Source organism: Peromyscus leucopus, chromosome 8b (assembly GCF_004664715.2).
Source record: "Peromyscus leucopus breed LL Stock chromosome 8b, UCI_PerLeu_2.1, whole genome shotgun sequence".
NCBI classification, from domain to species: Eukaryota; Metazoa; Chordata; class Mammalia; order Rodentia; family Cricetidae; genus Peromyscus; species Peromyscus leucopus.
Genome location: NC_051086.1, coordinates 41,522,985 through 41,546,305, shown reverse-complemented (window position 1 = coordinate 41,546,305; position 23,321 = coordinate 41,522,985). Strand labels below are relative to the sequence as shown.

At 41.8% G+C, this 23,321-nt stretch overlaps 2 protein-coding genes across 2 annotated transcripts; one reads left to right on the top strand and one right to left on the bottom strand.

Moving 5' to 3' along the window:
- Positions 1–3,556: 3,556 nt before the first annotated feature.
- Positions 3,557–21,050, bottom strand: LOC114682973 (zinc finger protein 39-like). The gene is made up of 7 exons (XM_028857126.2): positions 20,917–21,050; positions 19,508–19,564; positions 16,896–17,025; positions 14,170–14,296; positions 9,417–9,509; positions 7,337–7,395; positions 3,557–5,256 (listed from the first exon to the last, which is right to left on the bottom strand). Exons 3-7 carry the CDS (start codon positions 16,941–16,943, stop codon positions 5,155–5,157), a joined length of 429 nt encoding a protein of 142 aa, XP_028712959.1. The 5' UTR covers positions 16,944–17,025; positions 19,508–19,564; positions 20,917–21,050; the 3' UTR covers positions 3,557–5,154.
- Positions 21,051–22,228: 1,178 nt separating this feature from the next.
- Positions 22,229–22,944, top strand: LOC114682977 (RING finger protein 141-like; the record flags this gene model as incomplete). Its single annotated transcript, XM_037201172.1, has 1 exon — positions 22,229–22,944. A coding segment is annotated over one exon (555 nt), but the record flags the coding sequence as incomplete, so codon positions are not given.
- Positions 22,945–23,321: the final 377 nt, after the last annotated feature.

The following is a 23,321-nucleotide window of genomic DNA, read 5'->3' as shown; positions in this document are numbered from 1 at the left end:
TCTTTATGGAAAATGTCACATGTACTTTACAAAGTAGTCATATCTTAGCTTTATTGTGCACATGGAACTGAGTTTATTATCACCAGAAAAGTTTTCACCAAATTGTGCTATGCTTAAATGTGCCTAAAATAAACTACTCGGGGTCAGAGTCCTGAAGTTTGAACCAACACTGACTTCTGAGTCATGTTGAACTGAATTACTTTGCCTCCCACCAATTGTTATTCTGCTGGCCATGGTGGTCACAGAGACCCCTTCACTCTAGAACATGTTCTCTTGTTCCTACCCAGGGAGTTGTTTTCCAACTCCATCTCCTGGATACTGAGATTATGAGCATGAATTACCATTGGGGTTTTACGCTGTGCTAGAAATCTAATTGAGGACATTGTGCATGCAATGAAATAGGAAAGCATTCCATCAGCTAAGCTACATCTCCACTCCATTACTTTCTGACACTGAGAAATACTCAAGGTTCATTTTACATTTTCTTTCCCAGACCTAGAATTAGCTATTTTCCCTAGAACCTGTTTCCCTTTGATGAAGATAAATCTAGCAGTCTGTCTGACTTTCTGCACAGATTCACTGACTAGTCAGTGAATCCGTTGATTCTGCACACTGTAACTCAGAACCACAGGTTCATTGCAGTGTGCTGCGTTTGCGCACTTGTACTTGTGTGGACTACAGAGGAGACTACACCAGTTTCCTACAGTGCATTTACTGGATAGAGTTCATGGTAATTTCAGCATTGCTAACATTGTTGTAAGAGGACCTATCTACCAATAAGAGTACAAGTTTGTGTTCGGCTCTTGAGTCTAAATACATTCACTCTGAGCCTCTTTTGTTAGGTCACTAAGTCGGGACTGTACATCATCTCTGCTTCTGTAATGTTGTGTAAAACATTTCTAATACTTTGGTTTGCTTGTTATTTTCTGCAGTCATTTGAATTCTGCTTAGTATCCCAATGGAGTTTTGGTTTTTATAGATGATTGTGTTAATTTTTGGATTTTTGCAGTTTGACTATCTTGTGGCTTTATGAAGTTTTGTTTATTTGGTTTGTGGGTAAGCTCAGTTCATGAGGCTGGATGTCTCCACAGTCTCAATCTGGCACTGAAAGGCTGGAGGATTCCTGGAGAGGGAGAGCCACTGGTCTCCAGTCTCTGTTGGAATCCTAAAGATGTTGGTTCTTGTATCATTGAAGGAATGCTGCAGCATCAGGATAGATGAACTCACCAGCAAGAGTTAGGATAAGCAGGTAAAAAGCAGTCCCCTTCTTTCATGTCCTTTTACCAGAAGGCACTACCCAGATTCAGGATGGGTCTTCCATTTTCAAGTAATCTGAGAAAACTCAATTCAAGTTTCTTAAACATTAAGAAAATAAAAGCGCCCAGAGCTTGTTGTAGTTGACTCTAGATGCAGTCAAATTGACAAACAAGCTTAACTACCACACTGGACCATGGTCACTTACATTGAGCTACAGAAGAAACCTTTATCTCCCATGATATGGAAACTATTTCTTTTTCATTTCTTTTGTAATTACCTTGTTACTGCTGCTGATTCCTTCACTGTTATTATAACCTGTTTTTTTTTTTTTTTTTTTTGAGTTTCTGGTGTAGACTGATGAGCAGTGGTTCATTAAGAACTCTCCAGGCCTTCAGCACCAGATTGGGATGGCTGAAGACTGACAGGTGATGGACCGGCAGCACTTGTCAATCATAATTCAAAATAATTGTATTATTTATCTCTCATTTCATGGGAGATAAAGGTTTCTTCTGGAGCTAAATGTAAGTGATCATGGTCCAGTGTGATGGCTAAGCTTGTCCGTCAACTCCACCGTGCCTAGAATCAACTACAACAAGCTCTGGGCACTCGTATTTCCTTTAGGTACCTGTTATGGGGAGGCACTGCTTTGGCTCTGGTTGCCCCACATTAGGATTCCACATATCCAAATGTCTGCTTAAGCAGGACTGCCATGGCCTTCACTTAAGGAAAGTTTTCTTCAAATGTATACTCTTCCCTCGACTGCTCCTCTAGCCCTCATGCTCTGACCACAGGACTCTAGTTCCAAGCCCGCCCCGCTTGAGTGCTTTGCTTTTTATTCTAAGAAGTGTTGTTAAATACACGTTTAGAGACGTTCTATCAGGGAGTTTTAATACTCTGTATCTACTTTGCTTTTAAGTCTGAAATACCACTTTGAACTGTAATCTACTACTCTTTGAAACATTTTTTTTTTTTTTTTTTAAATCTGGCTATGTTGTTTCTCCTACATGCCTCGCCATTTTTCCGTTAAGTCTGCACATATAAAATAGTATTTGTCTATGATGACTATCATAGCAGGTCTATTATTGGCAGGAGTGGTGGCAGGGATGCTTAACTCAAACTGATGAGTCTAGGATACAAATGTGTGTGTGCGTTTGTGTGTCTCTGTGTGTGTGTGTACGCATGCGTGCATGTGTGAGGAAGGAGGTGTATGGGTTGAGAGTGACTCCTTACACAGGCCTCAAACTCATAATACTGCCAATCCCTTCAAAGTGCTTGAATTTTGCACAAGCATGATTGCTTATATTGGTTTGTAACTTGGTACTATTTTTTCCCCATTTTTCGAGACAAGGTTTCTCTGTGTAGCCTTGGCTGTCCTGGAACTCACAGAGATCTGCCTGCTTCTGCTTGAGTGCAGATTAAAGCCATGTACCACCACTGCCCAGAGGTAACTATTTTTATGTAACAAGATAAACACAATTCTGTAAATAAATGCCCCCTCCCCTGCAAAAAGAAAAATCCCTTAGTTCTCATACCAGCTATTTCAGTGGCTCTACACAGCATCACTGAAATGGGTTTTTATAGTTTTTATATACTCATAATTCATGGGATTCCACTGATAAAGGATTATTTGGAACCTGAAGGTCTCCCCGCTTCAGTGTACAACAGAAGACTCACTTCTTCCATGTCTCCATTTGTCTTTTTGGCACATTCTAAGAGCTGTCACGGACCTTTCCCAGGATGTCAACAGGCAGAGCTGGCTCACATGCAAAGCATAAAATACGGATGAAAATACTGATCACAAGTAATTACTAGAAATACACACAGTAGAGCTAAATCCCTAAATCAGTGTGTAGGACTGGGAACAAAATCAAATCCAACTTTGGTAAAGTAGGAAATGCTGGAGTATAGCTCAACATTCTGCTGCAGGCTCCTAGCAACGTGGAAGAAGGAAACCGAATTCACTGAAATGCTTAGAGGATAGATCTTTCTCACATTTCAGGTTACATGGCAAGTACTTTAATTTCAGCACATCACATTGAGACAGGCTATTTTGTAATGGAGATTAAAGAACCTTAGTTACAGAGCATTTGGTCCACATACTCACACAGATGCTGATGTCCCATTTAAAGGTGTGAGAAAGAGGAACAAAGGGGAAATTATCCCTCTGAGGGTGGGAGGGAATGAGCACTACAGTCCATAACAGCCCAAGATCAACTCTCACTCCAGCTGTGAACAAACCTCTTTTTGTGCTTTTGACTGTAAATACTTTTCCTGTCACACACAGGCCCACTCCAAGACATCACGTTAGAAAAGAATACCTTTATTTACTTGAGCCAGTGAAGCCGTCACACACATTTAGATGACACAGACGAAGAAAGTATATAATACAATGTCTGAGGGTAGGAAGCTACAAAGAGGCCAGAATGGCATCAAATGTGGGAAATATCAATGTACATTGCAACATGTATTACATGAATCAATGTACACTGCAACACATATTGCACGAAACCATGGAGAGTCTCTTCTGTTTATTCTCATCATGGAACACAATTGATATGACATACTCATATCCATGAACCATACATACATGAGCGTACTATCCAACATACTGTAGGCTGTTCAGCTACATCCCTCTATGTGCCACTGCCCTCTCCCAAACTCTAGTTAAAACATCACGAAATGTCCCCAGACAGGTAGATGCTCACTGATAGGCATTACCAATATTCATCTCCTGGCATGCAGATTTTGAAAAGCAACTGGAATATGAGATTTAACATTTCTCCCCCCCCAAAAAAATTAATATATAGATTCCATAGTGATAATTTTCCTTGGTCGAAACCTGACTGGAAATTTTATTGAATGGTTTCACACATAAAAGCAATGTGCATTCAATGACCTGTTTAATGGAAGATCCTTACTAGAAACACACTCAGTATTTCCGGGAACTTTATCAGGATTTCTTCTTCCCCACAAGGCAGCATGGGAATGAAGAGTGGCCACAGGATCTCTCCTAAGAGTTTTCTAGAGACAGTCTGTCTGCCTCACCACCTCTTAGAGTGAACTAATGGCTATGGCTCTGCACTATTACAGATTCTGCAGACCTCCCTTCCATACACTAGAGATGGTAGAAACATGCAGGAGGATCATAGCTCTCTGGACAGAACATTCCTAAGCCACAGTGCCCTTCTATTCATGGCTGCTAAACACACTGAAGGTTATCTGCACTTCAGGCCAACTATGGATGGGCTCCCAGGTGGAGTTCATTAAGATTTTGGGGTTTATCGGGATACATGCATTTACATTCCACTCAAGAGCTTAGCACGAGGTCCCACAAACTGAAACGGACTGCAAAACACAAGCTGATGAGTGCAGCAAAGAAAATAAATCTTGGGGAGCACATGGTACTCTGCTTCCTGGACTTAAGGGCTTTGTGGGATGAATTCCTGTTGAATGACTTCTTAGAAACACTGCCCACATTATTATCTGTTTTGCAAGATATCTCTGTGCTAATTCAAATGTTTCCTGAGGTCTGCTTTATATTATGTGGCTCTTCCAGATACATACAGTGACTACATCTGTATGAGTGAAGGTCTGACATTAGAAGAAGGGTTTCCCACATATATTACTCATGTGCTTCTGAGCAGAGTCACTGATGTTTAGAGGTCTGCCTACTGAAAAAGGCATTTCCGTATACATTACTTTTGGGGTTCCTCAGTAGTGCATGTCTAATGCAAAGAGACTTGGCATCCCTTGAAAGGTTCTCTGCTTACCTTATACTCACCTATGTGTTTAGGGTTACTCACCTATGTGACTTCTTTCATGTACAGCAACAGGTGGCTTATGGTTGAATTATTTCCTACAGTATTTATAGTCATAGGGTTTCTCAGTTTTGAGTTTTCAGGTGGACAGAGGTTTGTCTTGAGTGTGTGTTTTCTGCACATAAACAACATTCATGGAGATGTTCCCATGTGTCTTCTTTGGTATGCAGTAAAGAATGACCTATGGTTGAAGGATTTTCTACATTTATAGGGTTTCTTTAATAGGGTGTAATAGGGTGTGAATTACTTAATAACTGCTGAGATATGATATCTAGGGAAGGGGTTTTCAACATCTCACCCATTTGTACATGTTTTAATGAGTTGTATCTTATGGTTGAGATTTTTTTACATTTATATGCTCTTAAGGTTTCTCATGTTTGTGAGTTCTCTGATGTATCTTTGGCTGGAATATTTTCTTAGTTTTTAATTATAAAAGTCTGTCACCTGTATGAATTCACAGATGTGTGCACCAGCTTGACATCTGGCAGCAGGTCTATCCACAGACATAACACTCATGGAGTTTCTCCCCACTAAAGCTCCTAATAAACATGGGCAGCTGACTAGTGGTAGAGAGGTGTTCTATATTCTTCCCATTCACAGGATTTCTCCCCTGGGGGAGTTCTCTGATGTACACTGGTGTGAACTCTGCTTCAAGGCTCATCCACACACACTTCACTGATAGTGTTTCTCACCTGAGTGAGTCCTCTGATGTCTGGTGAGATGGAACTTCAAACTAAATGATTTCCTACACTGTTTACATTCATAGGGTTTCTCACTCATATGAATTTTCTTATGTGTATAGAGGCTTGGACTCTGCTTGTAACTTTTGCCACATACAACACACTCGTAGGGTTTCTCACTTGTGTGAGTTCTCTTATGTGCATGAAGGTGGGAATTTTGCTTAAAGGACTTCCACATACATCACACTCATAGGGTTTCTCACCTGAATGAGTTCTCTGATGTACAGTGAGGTATGACTTGAGAATAAAAGATTTCCTACATTCTTTACATTCATAGGGTTTCTCACCTGTATGAATTCTTATGTGTGTGTAGAGACTTGTCCTCTGCTTGAAACTTTTTCCACATGTAGTACATGCAAAGGGTTTTTCACCTGTGTGAATTCTTTGATGTACAACAAGAAATGACTTCAGCCTAAAAGATTTCCCACATTCATTACAGTCATATGGCTTCTCACCTGTGTGAGTTCGCTGATGTGCGTTTAAGTGGGCTCTTTTGTAAAAGGCTTTTCCACATACATTGCACACATAGCGTTTTTCCTGTGTGTGAGCTTGCTGATTCACAATGGGTTTTGACTGCTGACAGTCTTTACACTCATAGGGTTTCTCAGCTGTGTGAGTTCTCGAATGTGAGTAGATATTTGGTGTATGGTTAAAGGTTTTCCCACATGTATTACATTCATATGCTTTCTCATATCTGTGCAGTGTCTCAAGTTGGAGGTTAGACTTACTAATTGTTTTTCCAGATATATTGTATTCATGGGATTTCTCATCCTTGTGAGGGTTCTGTTGAACACTGCAATTTAATTTTGAGCAAACAGTTTTCTCATACACATTCCTTCCATCCCCTATGATTCTCTGCTGAACACTTTTTTCTGATTTCTGACAAATGTATTTCTCATCTTCATTACATGTATAAGGCTTTTCTCCCACATTCAAACTCTGATGCTTTCGGAGGTTTGATTGTATATTGAATATTGGTTCACAATCATTACTTTTATAACATTCCTTTTCTTTGTGTGTTTTTAAGTGCTGTGTTAGATGAGAATTTTTATAGAACAATTTCCCACATACTTTACATTCAAAAGTTTGCTCCTGTACCTGGGTCCCCCCTTGAGCAGGAAGAGCTAACTTTTCTAATCCTTTCCTGTAGTTCAACTTACTGGAAGGATCTCTGATAGGAAATGTGTTCTGTATCCACACTGTCTTCGTGTGGAGAGCTTCACTGTGCCCACAATACTGAAAATGCTTTTCTTCACATTTAGTACTGTGATATAGACTAAGAGGCTCAGGAAGTCTAGGGGACACCCTGGTTACATGAGGAAGATCAAGTTCCTCTACAGCCTGCATCTCACTGGGCTCAGTAGGGAGAAGCACACGATCCCATATATGAAGCACCCCAGGTCTCATTCCAGAAGACATATCATTCTTTACAGCTAGTCTTAAAACATGGTTTGAGCTAGTCAAAGTTTTTCCTGCTTTAGCCCTCTCCTCAGCTGATGTGCTGCTGCTCTTGGCAATTACCAGATTGCATCCATGCATCTTCTGATAGTCTTGGTTGATCTCATTTGCATGCTGCATATCTAGAAGAAATAAAGAAATGGAAGGTTTTCTGGTTAGTACCCATACAGATCAAGTGTGGTACACTTGTCTGTTACCTAAGGAAAAATTTCTTGATGCAATGATGCAGACACCTCCAGTATTTTTCAAATACTAATAATCTTCCTCCATATACAGAAGAACGATTATTGATATTCCTAATTTAATCTGAATTAGATACAACACATAGGGAAATCTGCAAACATTTGGTTCCATAAGCCAAGGTGTCCCCACAATACTGAGAACTGTTGCACAGGTCTGACATTAATGACTGGCACTTCCCTATCTGTGTACACACAGACACACTGACTCATAAAATCATGCTTCTCCTTTATCTATTCCTTTATTTATGCTTTGGCACTTTGACCATGTTAAAATTGAAAAACAAATGGAGTTTTCTATACAAATTCACTGCATACGTTGAATCAGAGTGATTTCCACAACGAGAAAAATGGAAGGCTAATAGCATAACCCTTCACAAAATATGAGCCCTGAAATAAGCAACCTGTTGGTCATTTGACCTTCAAGTCCAAGGTCTCCTAGATGTCACACTAATCTCTAGATGTACTCCATCCTAGAATCTACCTAGGTGCTTCTTAACTTCGCAAATTCTGCTATCTTCATATACATGATTTTATTTTCGTAACTTTTTTCATAATTTATCAATCCTTTGGTGAGTTGTCTAAAGGACTATGTTTTCAGTGTTAGTTTCAAACTATTAACATCAAAATTGGACTCTTAATAAAATAATATGCACTCGAGAGTTCTTGTCCACTACATATTATATACCATGTTTAGAAATCAGTGGTCTAAAATTAAATTAAATCAAAAGAAAGTGATAATCTTAAAGTTGCATATTCTTTAGACCTTAAATATTTTTTTCTTCTTTTATTCAGGGAAGACTTTGGGTGAGGGGTGATGATTTCTTAAATGCCAAAATTTCTATTCTCAACACAACAGAGCCCCTTAGCTTGTTGATAAATCTCTTGACTTCCACTTTTTGTTCCAGAATATCAAACAAGTGTATAAGAGGGAGCAAATAACAAGCAATAAACACATAAATAAATGCTCAAAACAAGCTGTACAAATGAGGAAAGGACAACTAAGAATTTAAATAAAATAACCTCACCAACAAACATGTCTAAGAACAACCACAGACTGAACAGAATTTATTTAGCCTAAATATATTGAAAAAATTAGAAAGGGGAATGAATTTGCTAAGCCTAAGATAATACATGGCAAAACATAACTAAAGTGGTGTGATGGCTAATCTTGGCTGCCAACTTGACTATATCTGGAACCACCTTAAACCCAAGCAGCTGTACAGACCTGTGATGGATTTTCTGGATTGGATCTTTTGAGTGGGAAGGCCCACTCTAAATATCAGCCAGACTGTCCGGTGGTACCCCATATAAAGGTCACGGAAGAAGGGGATTTCTGCTTTTTGCCTGCTTGTCTTCACTCTCACTGGCAAGTGCATCTATCTTGTTGCTGAGGCATTCCTTCACTGATTTTAGGACCTACCTCTTCAGGATTCCAATGCATACTGAAGACAGAAGCTCACTAGGAATCCTCAGAGACTCCAGCACAAAATGGTACTGGTGAAACATCCAGTATCACTGGACCTGACTGAATAACTACCAGAATTTTGACCTTTCTGTTGGGACAGCCTTTGTTGGACTATCTAGGCCACAGCCTGTAATCCACTCTAATAAATCCTGTATTTATGTGTGTGTGTGTGTGTGTGTGTGTGTGTGTGTGTGTGTGTGTGTGTTCTATCAGTTCTGTTCTTCTAAGGAACCCTGACTAATGTAGTGGTATGCATTTACATGAAAGAGCTTGCCTTGCAGATTGTTGTATATATTGTACATACTGATTGCTGGATAAGTAAGAACACTTAAATTCAAGTTTGGAACAAGAGAAAAATGGAGATAAGAGCTCAACATAGCCACCATTTGATGAGCTTCCTCAACTTGGCATCCTTGTCCAGGGTATAGTCACTGACCTGGGAGGCTCGGGTTTGGGACATCGTCTTCCTTCCATGGCTCAGCTTCTTGTTCCAACTTCAGGATCAACTCAGGTTTGGGATCACACTGGTCTATTAATAGGAAATAATTGTCAAGCTTTGGCTAACTGCTAAGTCAGGTACATTAAATAATGACAAAACATTGGGCTGGAGAGATGGCTTAGAGGTTAAGAACACTGGTTGCTCTTGCTGGGGACTTGGGTTTAATTCCCAGAGCCCAAATGGAGGGTCACAACTGTTTCAAACTTCAGTCCCAGGGAACCAGATGCCTTCTTCTGGCTTCTGAAGGCACTGCATTCAAGTTGTGCACAGGCATACATGTAGGCAAAAAACCCATACATATAAAACCAATATATATCTTATTATGTGCATTGGGCAGTGACAGGACCAATGAGAACATTTCATAAGAGCTTTAAGAACATCCACAGATTCACTCAAAATAGATCAATCCCCAAGGTGTATCACAGTCAACTATTAAATCCAAAACAGGACTGGAGAGATGATCCAGGAGGGAAGAGCGGACACTTCTGCAGAGGACCAGAGTTCAGTTCTAAGCACTAACACAGGCAGTTCACAACAACTGTAAACTCCAGCTCCAGAGGCTCCACCTTCCTCTTGCATCCTATGTGAACACTGTACTCACATACATAAATGCACATACAGACACACATAATTAAATATGATTAAAAAAAACCCTACAAAACAAAGACAGAATTCTAAGATAGCATGAGAGCCAGCATGTGGCACATTTTAATACTTTTAGCACTGAATTTTGAAGGAAAGTCTGTGGAGAGAGATTTTTTTCTTTTTTGTTTTTTCAAGACAAGTTTTATTCGTGTAGCCAGGCAGTCCTGAAACTCATCCTGTAGATCAGGCTGGCCTTGAAATCAGAGCTACATCTACCTCTCCCTCCCAAGTGCTGAGATGATTAAAGGTGTACACCACTGTACCTGGCCGAGAAATTATAGCTCAAAAAACCTAAATTTTACAAAGTAAGAAAATGAAAAAAAGGCAGATGAGATACTCAGCAGGTAAAGGCACTTGCATCTAAGACTTAACCTGAGTTCAATCCTCAGGAACCACATGATGGAAGGAGGATGCAATTCCTGCAAGTTGTCTTCTGACCTCCACATACACCCCAAGGCATACACATGCCCCCACCACACAGAAATAAATACAATAAAAGCAAAACAAACTTTTAAACGATAAGACAAACAGTATGTCATACACTGAACAATACCCAAATAGCAAAGTAAATGTCTCCAAATGTAGAAACTTTACAGACCAAGAAAAGATGAGACATATTAAAAATATCAAAGAGTATTTCCAAGCAACAATACCATAACCAGAACATTCAAACAGAAACAAAAACTTTCAAATGTAAACAAGTTAAAGCTTTTATTACCTCAGGCTGACTTGACAAGAAATGGTTAATGTCCACAGGATACTATCATGAAAACACATGGAAAGGTAAAAACTCAAATGCAGAGCAGATGCACAAAAAGTAAGTTTAAAATAATTCCTATCTATATAGGAAACCACAAAACAACCAAGATTTATCAGAAAAGAACAGAAGGTATGAAGAGAAACAGCAACAACAAAACTCCCAAAACAGCATTTTGTAAGAATGTGAGTCAGAGGATACAGGCTGGCCGAATGGCTAACAGAAAAGAAACTTGATGATTCACTACCTAAGCAAAAGTCAATGTGCCAATGAAGGTACACCTAGATTGATGGTTAAGGGACTAAAATGATGGCCAACACATACAGACCTCACAACTGTTAACTATGGCTGACACACACAGACCTCACAGCTGCTAACTATGGTCGACACACACAGACCTCACAACTATGGCTGACACACACAGACCTCACAACTATGGCGACACACACAGACCTCCCAACTGCTAACTATGGTCGACACACACACAGACCTCACAACTGCTAACTATGGCCAACACACACAGACCTCACAACTGCTAACTATGGCCAACACACACAGACCTCACAACTGTTAACTATGGCCAACACATACAGACCTCACAACTGTTAACTATGGCCAACACACACAGACCTCACAACTGCTAACTATGGCCAACACACACAGACCTCACAACTGCTAACTATGGCCAACACACACAGACCTCACAACTGCTAACTATGGCCAACACATACAGACCTCACAACTGTTAACTATGGCCAACACACACAGACCTCACAACTGTTAACTATACTTAAGTCAGACAAAGTGACTTTAAAACCAAACATTGTAAAAAAAAGACAAGGCTCATTATAATGATATATGTATATTAATAGTCACATATATAGTAGACATTTTATAACATTTTACACACACACACACACACACACACACCACCCCACTGCTGGAGGACCCAATTACACAATGCAAACACATGAGAAGTAAATCCACAGTGCAATTAAACTTTACTTAGAGACCAAAGAGGCTTTAAACATTACAGAATTATTCCACCCAAAACACATTGCCCTCATCAACAAAGCACTCTCCAGAACAGATCAAATGTCAGGAAACAAAAGAAGCTTCAATGTACCATAAAACAAAACAAAAAACAAAAACAAAGTGAGACATACCCTGGGTGTCCTAGACCACAAAGAACAAAACTAGAAATCAACAGTAAGGACTGGCTCAACATGGTGGCTCACAACTATAATCTGCACGCTGAGGAGAGTGTGGCAAAAGGATGGTGAGCTGTAGCCTAGCTGTGATGTTCTGAAAGAGAATGGTGTCCATAGACTCATGTTTCAACACTTGGTCCCCATCTGGTAAGACTGTTTAGGTGTTGGGGAGGTGTGTCACTGTGGGCAAACTTTGAGTTTCCAAAGTCCTGTGCCATTCCCAGTGTCCTCTCTCTGCATCATGTTTGCGGACCAAGATGTGAGCTCTCGGCTGTTCCTGTCTCCACGCCTTGTTCTGCCATCATGGACTCTGACCCTCTGAAACTGGGAGCCCAGTTAAATGCTTTCTTGTCTAGTTACCTTGGTCATGGTGTGTTTTGACAGCAACAGAAAAGTAACTAACACACTAGCCAAAGCTACACAGTAAGATCCCATCTTCAAATGTGGTCAGATTTGAAAAGATGATCAGGGTTGGAGAACCAGCACTCGGATGAAGCTGGGTGTGGTGGTGGGGTGGGGTGGGGTGGGGGGTGGGGACAGAAGGAGGATAGAGACAGGCACATTCCAAAAGATTGCTGGCCAATAGCCTGGCTGGAAAGGCAAGCTTCTGGTTCAGTGAGAGTCTGCCTCAAGATATAAGGGGGAAAGTAGAGGAAGCCTCATGCATGTAAAGGATGAGGCAAACCCCATAAACTGATGTGCATGGACCACACACAAACAAAAAAATAAAACATCCAGCCCTTCCCCCACCCAAGTCAGGCATTAAAAAAATCATGAAAAGTATACTGAAAGTAGGTAACACTGTCCTGAATGAGGAACTGTCAAAAACAAACAAAAACTTCAAAGTGCACAGCAACAAACAAAGAGTCTACTGCCATTCAACAATGTGGTAAGATGTGGTAAACACAACAGAAAGAAAGCAGTAAGTTCTTACACAAAAGCAAGGGATGAAAGAGGAACAGAGAAGGGACAAACACCAAAGTGGAAATCAGTACAAAGAAAATACTAGTGAGAGCACCAATGTAAAAACTGACACAAGCACAAAACCAAAAGAGCAGGTAACAGGAAGAAGTTGTTTGTTTGTTTGTTTTTAATGTGTTTGATTTTGTTATTTTGAGATAGTTTCTATGTAGTTTTGGCTGGCCTAGACTCTCCATATAGACCAGGCTGGCCTTGAACTCACAAAGATCTGTCTGTCTCTGCCTCCCAAGTGCTGGGATCAAAGGTGTATACATACTATCATGTGTAGTATATAGGAAGAGCTTTTGAAAAAATGAATATAAAACTTTAGCTCCTGCTGTTGAACGTGACAGTGCTGATGCTCTCTCTGCTGCTTCTTACTGAGTTAACAGCTCAGGCTACTCCACCACAATGAGGCACAGAGAATGAGTACTACAGAGAAGCTGTTGCAAGACTGGGGAGGAACAATGTTTTCATGAATATGTAAGACTATGATGTGCCAGTTAAAATCACAAATAGCACTGGATGTGGTGGAGCATGCCTTTTATCCCAGCACTTGGAAAGCAGAGGTAGCTGAATCTCTCTGAGTTCAAGGACAGCCTGGTCTACATTGTGAGTTCCAGGACAGCCTGGGCTATGTTGAGACCCTACCTCAAAAAACAAACAAACAACAGGGGCGGGGCCTGGAGAAATGGCTCAGCAATTAAGAATACTTGCTGTTCTCGAAGAGGACAAGGTTTGATTCCCAGCAACCACATGGCTGCTAACAACTGTCTGTAACTCCAGTTCCAGGGCCTCCAATGCAGTTTCTGACCTCTTTGGGCACTGCATGCACATGGTGCACACTCATACATGGAGGCAAAATACTCATACATATAAAAAAATAATAAAACAAATCTTAAAGAAATACAAACAGTCTGGTGATTAAGCTCAGTGGGTACTTACCTATATTGCACAAGAACCAGTTTGGTCACTAGCACCAAAAAAAAAAAAAAAAAAAAAAAAAAAAAAAAAAAAACACCTCAAAAAACAAAAAACAAAAAATCCTTGGAAGTAGTTCCTGTACTTACGAAAAAGGAATAAGCTTCTAATAGGATTACTGGGGACTTTCACTCACTCAAGGACAGCAGGCTGCTGTAGGTCTCCAGCATCACATCCCTGTAGAGCTTCCTCTGAGCATCATCCAGGTCCTGCCACTCCTCCCAGGTGAAGTCCACAGAGACATCCTCAAATGACACCAATCCCTGTAATGAAACAACATCCCTCAGTCCAAGTCTTCAGCCTTGGGCAAGAAACAGGAATATGGGAGGTCAGGAATATGGGAAGTCAGGAATATGGGAGGTCACTCCCCTCCACAAGCATCATTTACACACAATATACATAAGTTTTCTCATCCTGGAAGAAAAATCATCTGCAAAATGCCTTACAAACAAACTAATTTAGCAATGATGAGAGACAAAAGGTAGAAAACAAATGTAAGCAATTGATAATCCTTTGGTTCCCCTACTGAATACATCTCTGACTCTAACAATTACAAATCTAAGTAATGTTGTCTGTAAGTTACGTAAGTACAGTCATAGGCATCCACACATGCCCTTCCAAAATTTAGAACTGCTAGATCCAACAGAAAGAAACATCACTAGCATCCTATAGGGCAATATCTAAACAAGCAGAAGCCAGTTCAACACCTAGACATTTTGAAAGTCATCCCATGAAAGGAGAAAGGGGAGGGTCTTAGGGCAGAGCCAGAGGGGAAGAATCACTTCACAATTTCCACATTGGGAAACAGAGCACTGAGAACAGAGAACTGAAGACATGCAATGTGGTAAGCTCCACAGATCCCATTCCTCCAGAAGGCTGAGGCAGGGGGACCAGGAGTTAGGTGTTAGGCAGACAAAAGAGGTAGTAAGGAATTGGGAACTCATCACAGAAGGAAACACAAAGCAGCAACAGAAAAGAAAAATTAAGAATAGCATTTTCATTAACTTATTTTGTTTTTGATAAAAATGCCAGTTTGTTTCCAAGCTTTTTACATAAACAATTATATGGGAACTGATGTGTTAACTATGTGACATGAAAGAAGGCAGGCAATTTGTGGGAAGGAAACAATAGATTTTTTTCTCCTGTGGTTTTGCTAACCTGAAAACAACTGTTTTCCCATGATAACTTGTTTCCTAATTTCTTTTGGAAAACAAGCAAATTAAGGTAGTATGTATAGAACAGAACAAAACGTATACCTCCATTCCCACCTTACTTCAACTCAGAAAGAACTAACTGACGCTGCCTACGAAGTACCTGCAGAAGTGACCTGTCATCTCCGATGACCTTTTTAAGCTGGTACCTAGTAACTGATTTAGACAAAAAGCAGCATTTAAGACTGTGAAAGAGAAAGAGAGGGAAAGGGCTGCTTATTCTCTGAGCACAATACATAGGAAAGGCTTTCATTTATCATCGGCAAAGACCAAACTTCCTGGGAAACAGAATAAGAAGTTCCTTAACTAGAGCCATGAGCTTGGGAAGTAATGACCAGGGCACAGAATCAGAGCCTCATCTAGGAAGGTGTCCAATCTTCAGGGTTAAGGCCATCTATCACACCTGCCCAAGACTCCAAGACTGTAGTGAAGATGATGCCTCTCAAGGTTTACCCCTTCAGCTCATTACCATGTTCCCACACATACTCCAATCTGTTATACTTTGTACAGGGTGGGTTGAAATTTATCTATAAATGCCAGATATCTGAGACGAGAGTAGTCATAATGGGTGTTAAATGAATTCCTGGCATCATTTTGAGACACAAGATAATAAGCACAAAGCGCTAAAAAGATGGTAATTTGGATGTGCTGGCATATGTGTGGAAGAGGAGTGCAGGACATGGTGACCACTGCCTACCCATTTTCAGTGCCGTTTATGTGAACAGAACATACACCTCCACTCCCACCTCATTTCAACTCCATCAGGACTAGCTAACGCTGCCTAAGGAATTATCTGCAGAAGAGACCTGCCACTTCTGATGACCATTTGAAGCTGGCACTTTGCTGTTCTTTTCCACATTGATCAGCAAACTCCAGGAAGGCCATTCTGTGAAGCTATCATGGTCACAGATGTGATCTATACCTTGCTTATACAACCACCAAAGCTGGAGGTGTTGTTTATCAAAACATAACCTATAGCTCTGACATCCAAGGAAATAGACTGCATCAGCTAGAGAGGATCCAATCCTGAGGATGGACCAGGAACACCCACATATGCACACTAAACTGAGTTTCACAGCTTACACTGACTTGTGGGTCTGAACTGTTCTACTTTTAATTTTCAGTGAGGAAATACCTTTCTAAAAGGAAGTAGTCAATAAATACACAACTATAATACAAGCTGAGAAATTTGAATTCATATACAATAAAATTAGATCACAAGACAAAGAAACAGCAGTCACAAAAAGATGCAGTCACTTATAAAAATATTTACTTCCTAATTCTATACCTAAAAGAAATTACAGAGAAAAACCAGCATCCAAAATATTTGCTTGATATATGTGGACATACACAAAAACATTCCTGACCTACAGTCATAACTAAAGTGTCTGGAATATTTTTAGTCCTTCCTGATGGGGGTGTTTTGTCTACAAGAGGGCACAGTTATACTAAGAGATGCCCTTAGTGTTCTCCTGTACTCTAGACATACTCTTCCTTTTGTGGTTTGACTATGGAATGTTCTCTACAGGCTCACTGCTTTGAACATGTGATCCAAAGTGTGTGGTGCCACTTTGAAGGCTTTGGAAGGTTTAGGTGGTAGGGTCTGGCTGCTGGAAGTAGACTAGAAATGGGGTGTCTTTGAAGATTATACCTGCCCCTGGTTCCTTCCCACTTCTCTCTCAGGTTCCAGGTCTGCCATGGTGTGAACAGCTGCTCCTCTTCACACCTCCACTGATGGAGCCACTCCAACCTGCCACCACTGCCATGATGGACTCACACCTCTGAAACAATGAGCCAGAATAAATCTCCCTCCCCTAAGTGGGTTCTTCAGGTATTTATTTGGTCACAGCAGTACAAAAGTAATGAATATCCCCCCGATCGCCATTGTAGACTAGTCGGATTTTCCCTTGGTAATCTAGATGACTCGGGAAAACCACCACTAGCTCCTCTTCCACCTATTGCCTTGGAGTCAGAAGAAAGCAAAGTGTTCGGGATAAAATCAGTTCCTCCAGCTGAACAGTCTCATGGATGTGGCCTTTGCTAGAAGCACGGCTCCTTATCAATATGAGAGCGCTAGGCCAGTAGCGCATGTGGCTATGGGAACAGAAACAAAACAACAGTCCTAGTTGCTGAGTGTGGTGGTGCTTACCTTTAAGGTAAGCACTCGGGAAGCAGAGGCGGGTGGTCTGTGAGTTCAAGACCAGCTTGTTTTTCAGAGCCAGTTCTAGGTCAACCAAGGTCATCTAGTGAGACCTTGTCTTAAAAGTTCCTAGTGCCAGGTACTTTACTTGTAAAGTCCTCTGCTGAGGTCATTTCTGATGAGGTTTGACAGGAGACACAAATACCTTCATCTCTTTCTACCATCCAGATAGTATGTCAACACTCCTGTTACCCAAATGTGTTTGGCCTCAATTTTTGAATCCAGGATTCCTTCTAAGCTACTGACCATGACCCTGAGCCACTGTGCACGTCAATGAAGGTACGAGTGCGTGGTACTCTTCTCACCTTCGCCTGTGGATTCCCATACTCTGGCTTCTGTATATGGGAAACATCGGGCCAGCTGTTAGACCTGACCCAGTGTCTTACAGCCTCTGTAGAGACTCCTGCCCCAACCCTGTCAGGACTGCAGTCTAGCTGGTCCTGTTTCTTGTGTTTAAAGTAATGTCAAAACATTTCTGAGCAAGGAATATATTCTTTATGATCTACAAACCAGAAGTTTGGAAGTATTGACATAAAATATATAATCAAGATATGTACATTATTCAGATCCAAGATCCTGTTTTTACTGTGCTCTGTGTGCCTTTCTCAGGACTCCCACACTAATGGTATCCCACTAACTTCTGTTTTCTCCCACTTACTCCCCAGGCCTGCATTGCACCCACTTGCTAGCAGTACAGCTCATCAGCACTCAGGCCTCACCCTGAGGAACAGACCCCTCCAGCCTAGCAGAGACGGACAGTTCCAGTGTGAGCAGGAAAGGAGATACTCATCTTTAGGCAGCCACACTTCCTCACCATCTACAGCATCACATGCTGCCCCTGGACCAAGAATGAACAACAAACAAAGCCAGCAGGAACTGCAACTCCAACATTAGACCTCAGGGAGCCAAGGAAGGGAACGGAGGTGGAGGGAAAAAAACGGTCCAGAAAAAAAAAAAAAAGAAATCCCTCCTTTCAGCACACTCATCAAGGTCATAAGGTAGATCAGTGTCAATACCATATACAAGGAAAAAAATGGAGGCTGTGACTTCCATTTTGTCAAGGAGAGCTTGATATGTCTTTGCATATCAACACAGGAGTGAAACTTACAATCTGAAAGCTAACAAGTGGTCCATGCTACCAAGAACTAGTCACTAAACTCAACGGGTTGGATTACAGAAGTCCTCTAAGGTGGGATGAGTGGGGAACTGAGCAGAAGAAAAGGGTAAGAAAAGAGTAAGCTATGACAAGGAGAAAAAGAACTAAGAAAAGGAGCTGAGGAAGCAGCAGCAATATCAAGACTGAAATGGAGACCTTCCCGGTGAAGATGAAGGGCACAACTCTGCAGCAGGGCAGAGGCTTAGTAAGGCAGCTGGCAGAGAGCAGTGTTGCCACCTGACTGCAATGGCTGTGGAGAATCTGAACCAAGAGTACAGTGAGTAGGAGAAAAAATGCAAACTGTAAAGACAAGTTATTACTAGCAACTTATGCTGGGACATTGTTATGATTTACATACACACACACACACACACACACACACACACACACACACACACGCAGAGGAAACGCAGGGAGAGAAGTGAAGGTCCCACAGTACGTTGTCTTCATACATTCCAGGTCTCATCTGACGTAAGTGGGGCCTTCCTAAAGCTCTCTGGAACTATACAACTTTAGCCAGCAAAGAAGAGCCCTGTGAATCGATCTGAGCTTGAGCACTTGTGAACTGACACTGTTGAAGGCTGTGTTCATCTCCAGCCTGGGAATGCAGCTCTGTCCACGGCATGCACGTGTCCATGCAGCCTGTTTAGAACTCACAGGACACGAGAAGCTGGCACTTTCTGAGTCAGTCTAACCCTTACAACAAACAGACCATGTCAGGAGAACTAGAGACCACGTTGCATGTGACTTAATCACTCTACAAAAGACCTTATAATGCGGCTCCGTCAACACATCCCATGCTTTCATCTGGATGTATCTACCTTACATTAGGTTTATTCTTCCATTCCAATTTTCAAAAGTCCTAAACTACAGTATAAGACAAGGTGAGGCTAACTATACAACTTACCTCATATGTGTCCATTGTCCTCGTTCTTTCAGACATGAGAGGACCGTGCAATCGCAGCTAGAAGAGAAGGTCAACAGAAATTAACTCACTAGATAGGATCTTGCTTTCAGATCCCAATTCACAAAGACCGGGAGAAAGATACAAGACAACGAAAATGTCTCCCTGTACGGAAATAGTGTATTATACTTGAAAACTGCCACAATAGATCTTGTTGAAGGAGCATCAGGAATTTTATTAAATGGTAGAGATTCATCATTCAATTATACACAGGCTAATGGAAACAGCTGATGATTGCTTAGCAACTATGTCATTCTAAAATAATTCAATGTTTTAAGGGTGGGTGTTTAATGAACATTATTGAGTCACAGAAATCATAGGAAGCTACAAAGGCAATATTACTTAGGTTCCTGTCAATTTGGTACAGTTCAACACAAATGCACCATACAGAACTGTCCTACTAGTAGATCTTGTGTTACATATTTAAATTTCACAGAAAGTGTGTCTCCTCCAACCTAGATGGTTTCCTCTCAAGACCACACTGGCAAATTCTCTGTAGGTCTTTTGCAGTGGTATTTCACAATGGCTGGTCTCTCTGCAGTCAGGCCTCGGCCTAGCTCCCTCCCACAAATTCACTCGCTCTAGCTGGTGTAGCTACAACAAATGAGATCTCTACAGTTTTTAAAATGTTATCCCAGAGAGAACTGGCTGAGATGGTAACTTTGTGTCCCTACACACCGCTTCTATACTGTTTTTAAAAACGAGTATTAGGTTATTCAGAACACTAGAAGTAAAACTACCATAGGCTCCAGGAAGCCACAGTTCTGAGTGTGGGTCCAAAGGAGCTAAAACCACAATGAGGCAGCTCGGCTCCTCTGTGAAGTACTGCTGTGTCATAGCTCTTTCCTCCAGACACAACAGGTCTGAAGAGATGCCCTGAGCAATGAAGCAAGAACGCAGTGATGGCTAAGTCTCTGGTAACTGTGATCTGGCTGATTAGCACCCCAAAGTCGCTGGTCCCTCACCTAGGAGTCCAGCCATCGCTTCTCTGCCAACATCCTCCCCACCAGCTTTTTCCCCTTACTAATCGGTCAAGGGACTGACTCCTCAATGCCTTCCTCTCCGGTGAAGCCCTCACAATGAAGCATCATACAGAGTCTGCAATGTCCTTTTGAACTGCAGCGTGGGACCACACAGCACAACTTGGTGGAGGGAGGACTAAGCTCAGGAGCCGCAGGAGAAGGACTCAGGAACAGGGCCAGGCTGAGCACAGCTTCCAGAATGGAGAGAGACAGGCAGTGAGCTCAGCCCCGCACAGGTTCCCAGCCCAGCGCCGTCTGCACCCGGAACAGCCGAAGAGCTGAGGACCGACCCCGGCCAGCTCCCGCCGGTTCCCCAGAGGCTGCACTCACCTTGGTGCTGGACGTCAGCTTCTGTGTGGCTTTCACCAGAAGGAGAACGTAGAGCCAAAAAACCCAGGGCCCCGATCTCAGCGGAAACCGGAAGCAACATGGCGGAGCGGGAGACAGCTCGGGAAAGTACGCCCCGCCTCAGAGCATGTATCTGATTGGACAGATCCGAGTCTCCTCCATGATTGGAGAGAATATTTTGAGTGACAGTAAAGGGTACCAATCGTTGATGGAACAAGGCTGACTACTTATCACTTTATTCTTAGACTTTTCCCACTTAAACCTGCGACATCATGAAGTGTGTTTCTCTACCTGGCTATTCCATTTAGCGTGACGTCCTTCAAGTTTATTTATGTCGTCTAAAGTAACAAGGTTTTGCTATTTTTGAGATGTATTTCATTGTGGATATTCACGTCTCCTTTTCATGTACCCATGGATGAACACTAGTAATTGTCATACCTTGACCCCTATGGATAGTTCTGCAATAACTATAGCAGAGCAGGAATCTCGGGCACATTGACCTGAAATCCTTTATTTATATGTTCACAATTGGACTTGCCAATTGTTACAGTAGTTGCATTTTAATCTTTTTGAGAGACCTTCACATTTTCCATAATGAACATCCACCCATTTTTAGCTCCTTTTAAATATGGGTTGCTCATCTTCACATTCTCAATAACACTTGTCAACTTTTCTGTTACTGACAAATTCACTCATACAAATGGTAACTTATTGTGATTTCAGTTTGCATTTTCCTGACACTTGTTAATGTTAAAGGCTTGCCATTTGTATAGCCACACCCCCAAATTTGGCCAGTTTATATTTTATACCATACACATAAAACCATATAAAACTTTTCCTCAAAAAGGTAATGTCAGTTCTTTCTTATAATAAATGCTTTAAGATTTATTCATTATTAAAAGTGCTTTCATAGTATTTTCATTCAAATGTGATATATTTGAACATAATTACATCACCCCTATTTCTCTTGTTTGCTCTGCCTTTCTCTTGCCGAAGTTTTGTTACTTTTTCTAAACATTTCTCCATTATTTTCAATGTCTAAAAGCACTTGCTACTCTTTCAGATGACCCAACCAATAATATGTTGGGGAGCTTACAACCTCCCGTAATCTCATTTCTAGAGGATCCAATGCCATCTTCTGTCCTTCGTGGACACACACACACACACCATACACTCATTCAGAACATGTAAATAAAAATAAAACTTAGGGCGGCCGCCGCGCCGCTGCCGCCTAGCGGGTTTAGCTGAGCAGCACCAGCGTCGTCGTCGCTGGCTCAGGGAGAGCATGTCTTGAACAGGAACTGCTAAGGTAGCTGCTGGCCAGGAAAATCATCTTCTCTTTGAGGTACAACCTAGGTCTGATTCCTCTACATTTTGGAAAGTGGTTGTACGGGTGGTCTGTACCAAGATTAACAAAAGCAGTGGTATTGTGGAAGCATCACGGATCATGAATTTATACCAGTTTATTCAGCTTTATAAAGACATCACAAGTCAAGCTGCTGGAGTGTTGGCTCAGAGCTCCACCTCTGAAGAGCCTGATGGGAACCTGTCCCCTGTAACCTCGTGTCAGGCTAGTCTGTGGATGGGCAGGGTGAAGCAGCTGACTGATGAGGAGGAGTGTTGTATCTGCATGGACGGCCGGGCTGACCTCATCCTGCCCTGTGCTCACAGCTTCTGTCAGAAGTGTATTGATAAATGGAGTGATCGACACAGGAACTGCCCCATTTGTTGCCTACAGAAGACTGGAACAAACGAATCGTGGGTGGTATCAGATGCTCCCACTGAAGATGACATGGCTAACTATATTCTTAATATGGCTGATGAGGCAGGCCAGCCCCACAGGCCCTGAGTGGGAAGACTCTTGTTCTTGTGAGCTCCAAATACACTGTGGTCATAGAGGAGGAGTGGAGGGGTGCATTGCACACAGGAAGATCAGTTTTCCCACCCTCTTATTTTTGCTATTCTGATGATATGTCCCATTCTGAAGTAAACTCCCATGTCTTCCATGTAGGGTGGGTTACACTTTGCTACTGTTTGGCCAGGTCCCCACTGTCCACCTGTTCTTGGTTGCTCTTGAGCCCTTTGCTACAGATAGCAGCAATACTACTGCTTTTCAGGGATGGAGTGTTCTGTGTCTTTTTAGCTAGGTTTACAATTTAGAGTGTTCAAAGTTGTAGCCATCTGAGATAAATGAGTGAAACTAAAGTCTCAGTGGGAGTTGCTTCTGCCGGGACCTGAGGAGCGTGCACTCCGCCCCCTTGTGGTTCATTCTGGATCCTTTACTACCAGGGCCCCATTGCTTCCTGATGTCTGTGTAACTTCAGCAGTGGGTTCTGGGACTGCTTTTTATCAATGCCGTGCTGCAGCACTCGGAGAAGGACTCCGAG

What these genes read in the sequence shown, in the direction of transcription:
- LOC114682973 (XM_028857126.2), bottom strand. Translation starts at nt 16,943, where the DNA reads ATGGCAGACCTGGAACCTGAGAGAGAAGTGGGAAGGAACCAGGGGCAG. An exon ending in CCCAAACCCGAGCCTCCCAG is followed by an intron (nt 7,396 to 9,416) that starts GTCAGTGACTAT and finishes TATTTCTTCTAG; the next exon opens with ATATGCAGCATGCAAATGAG. An exon ending in AGATGCATGGATGCAATCTG is followed by an intron (nt 5,257 to 7,336) that starts GTAATTGCCAAG and finishes CTTCAACCATAG; the next exon opens with GTCATTCTTTACTGCATACC.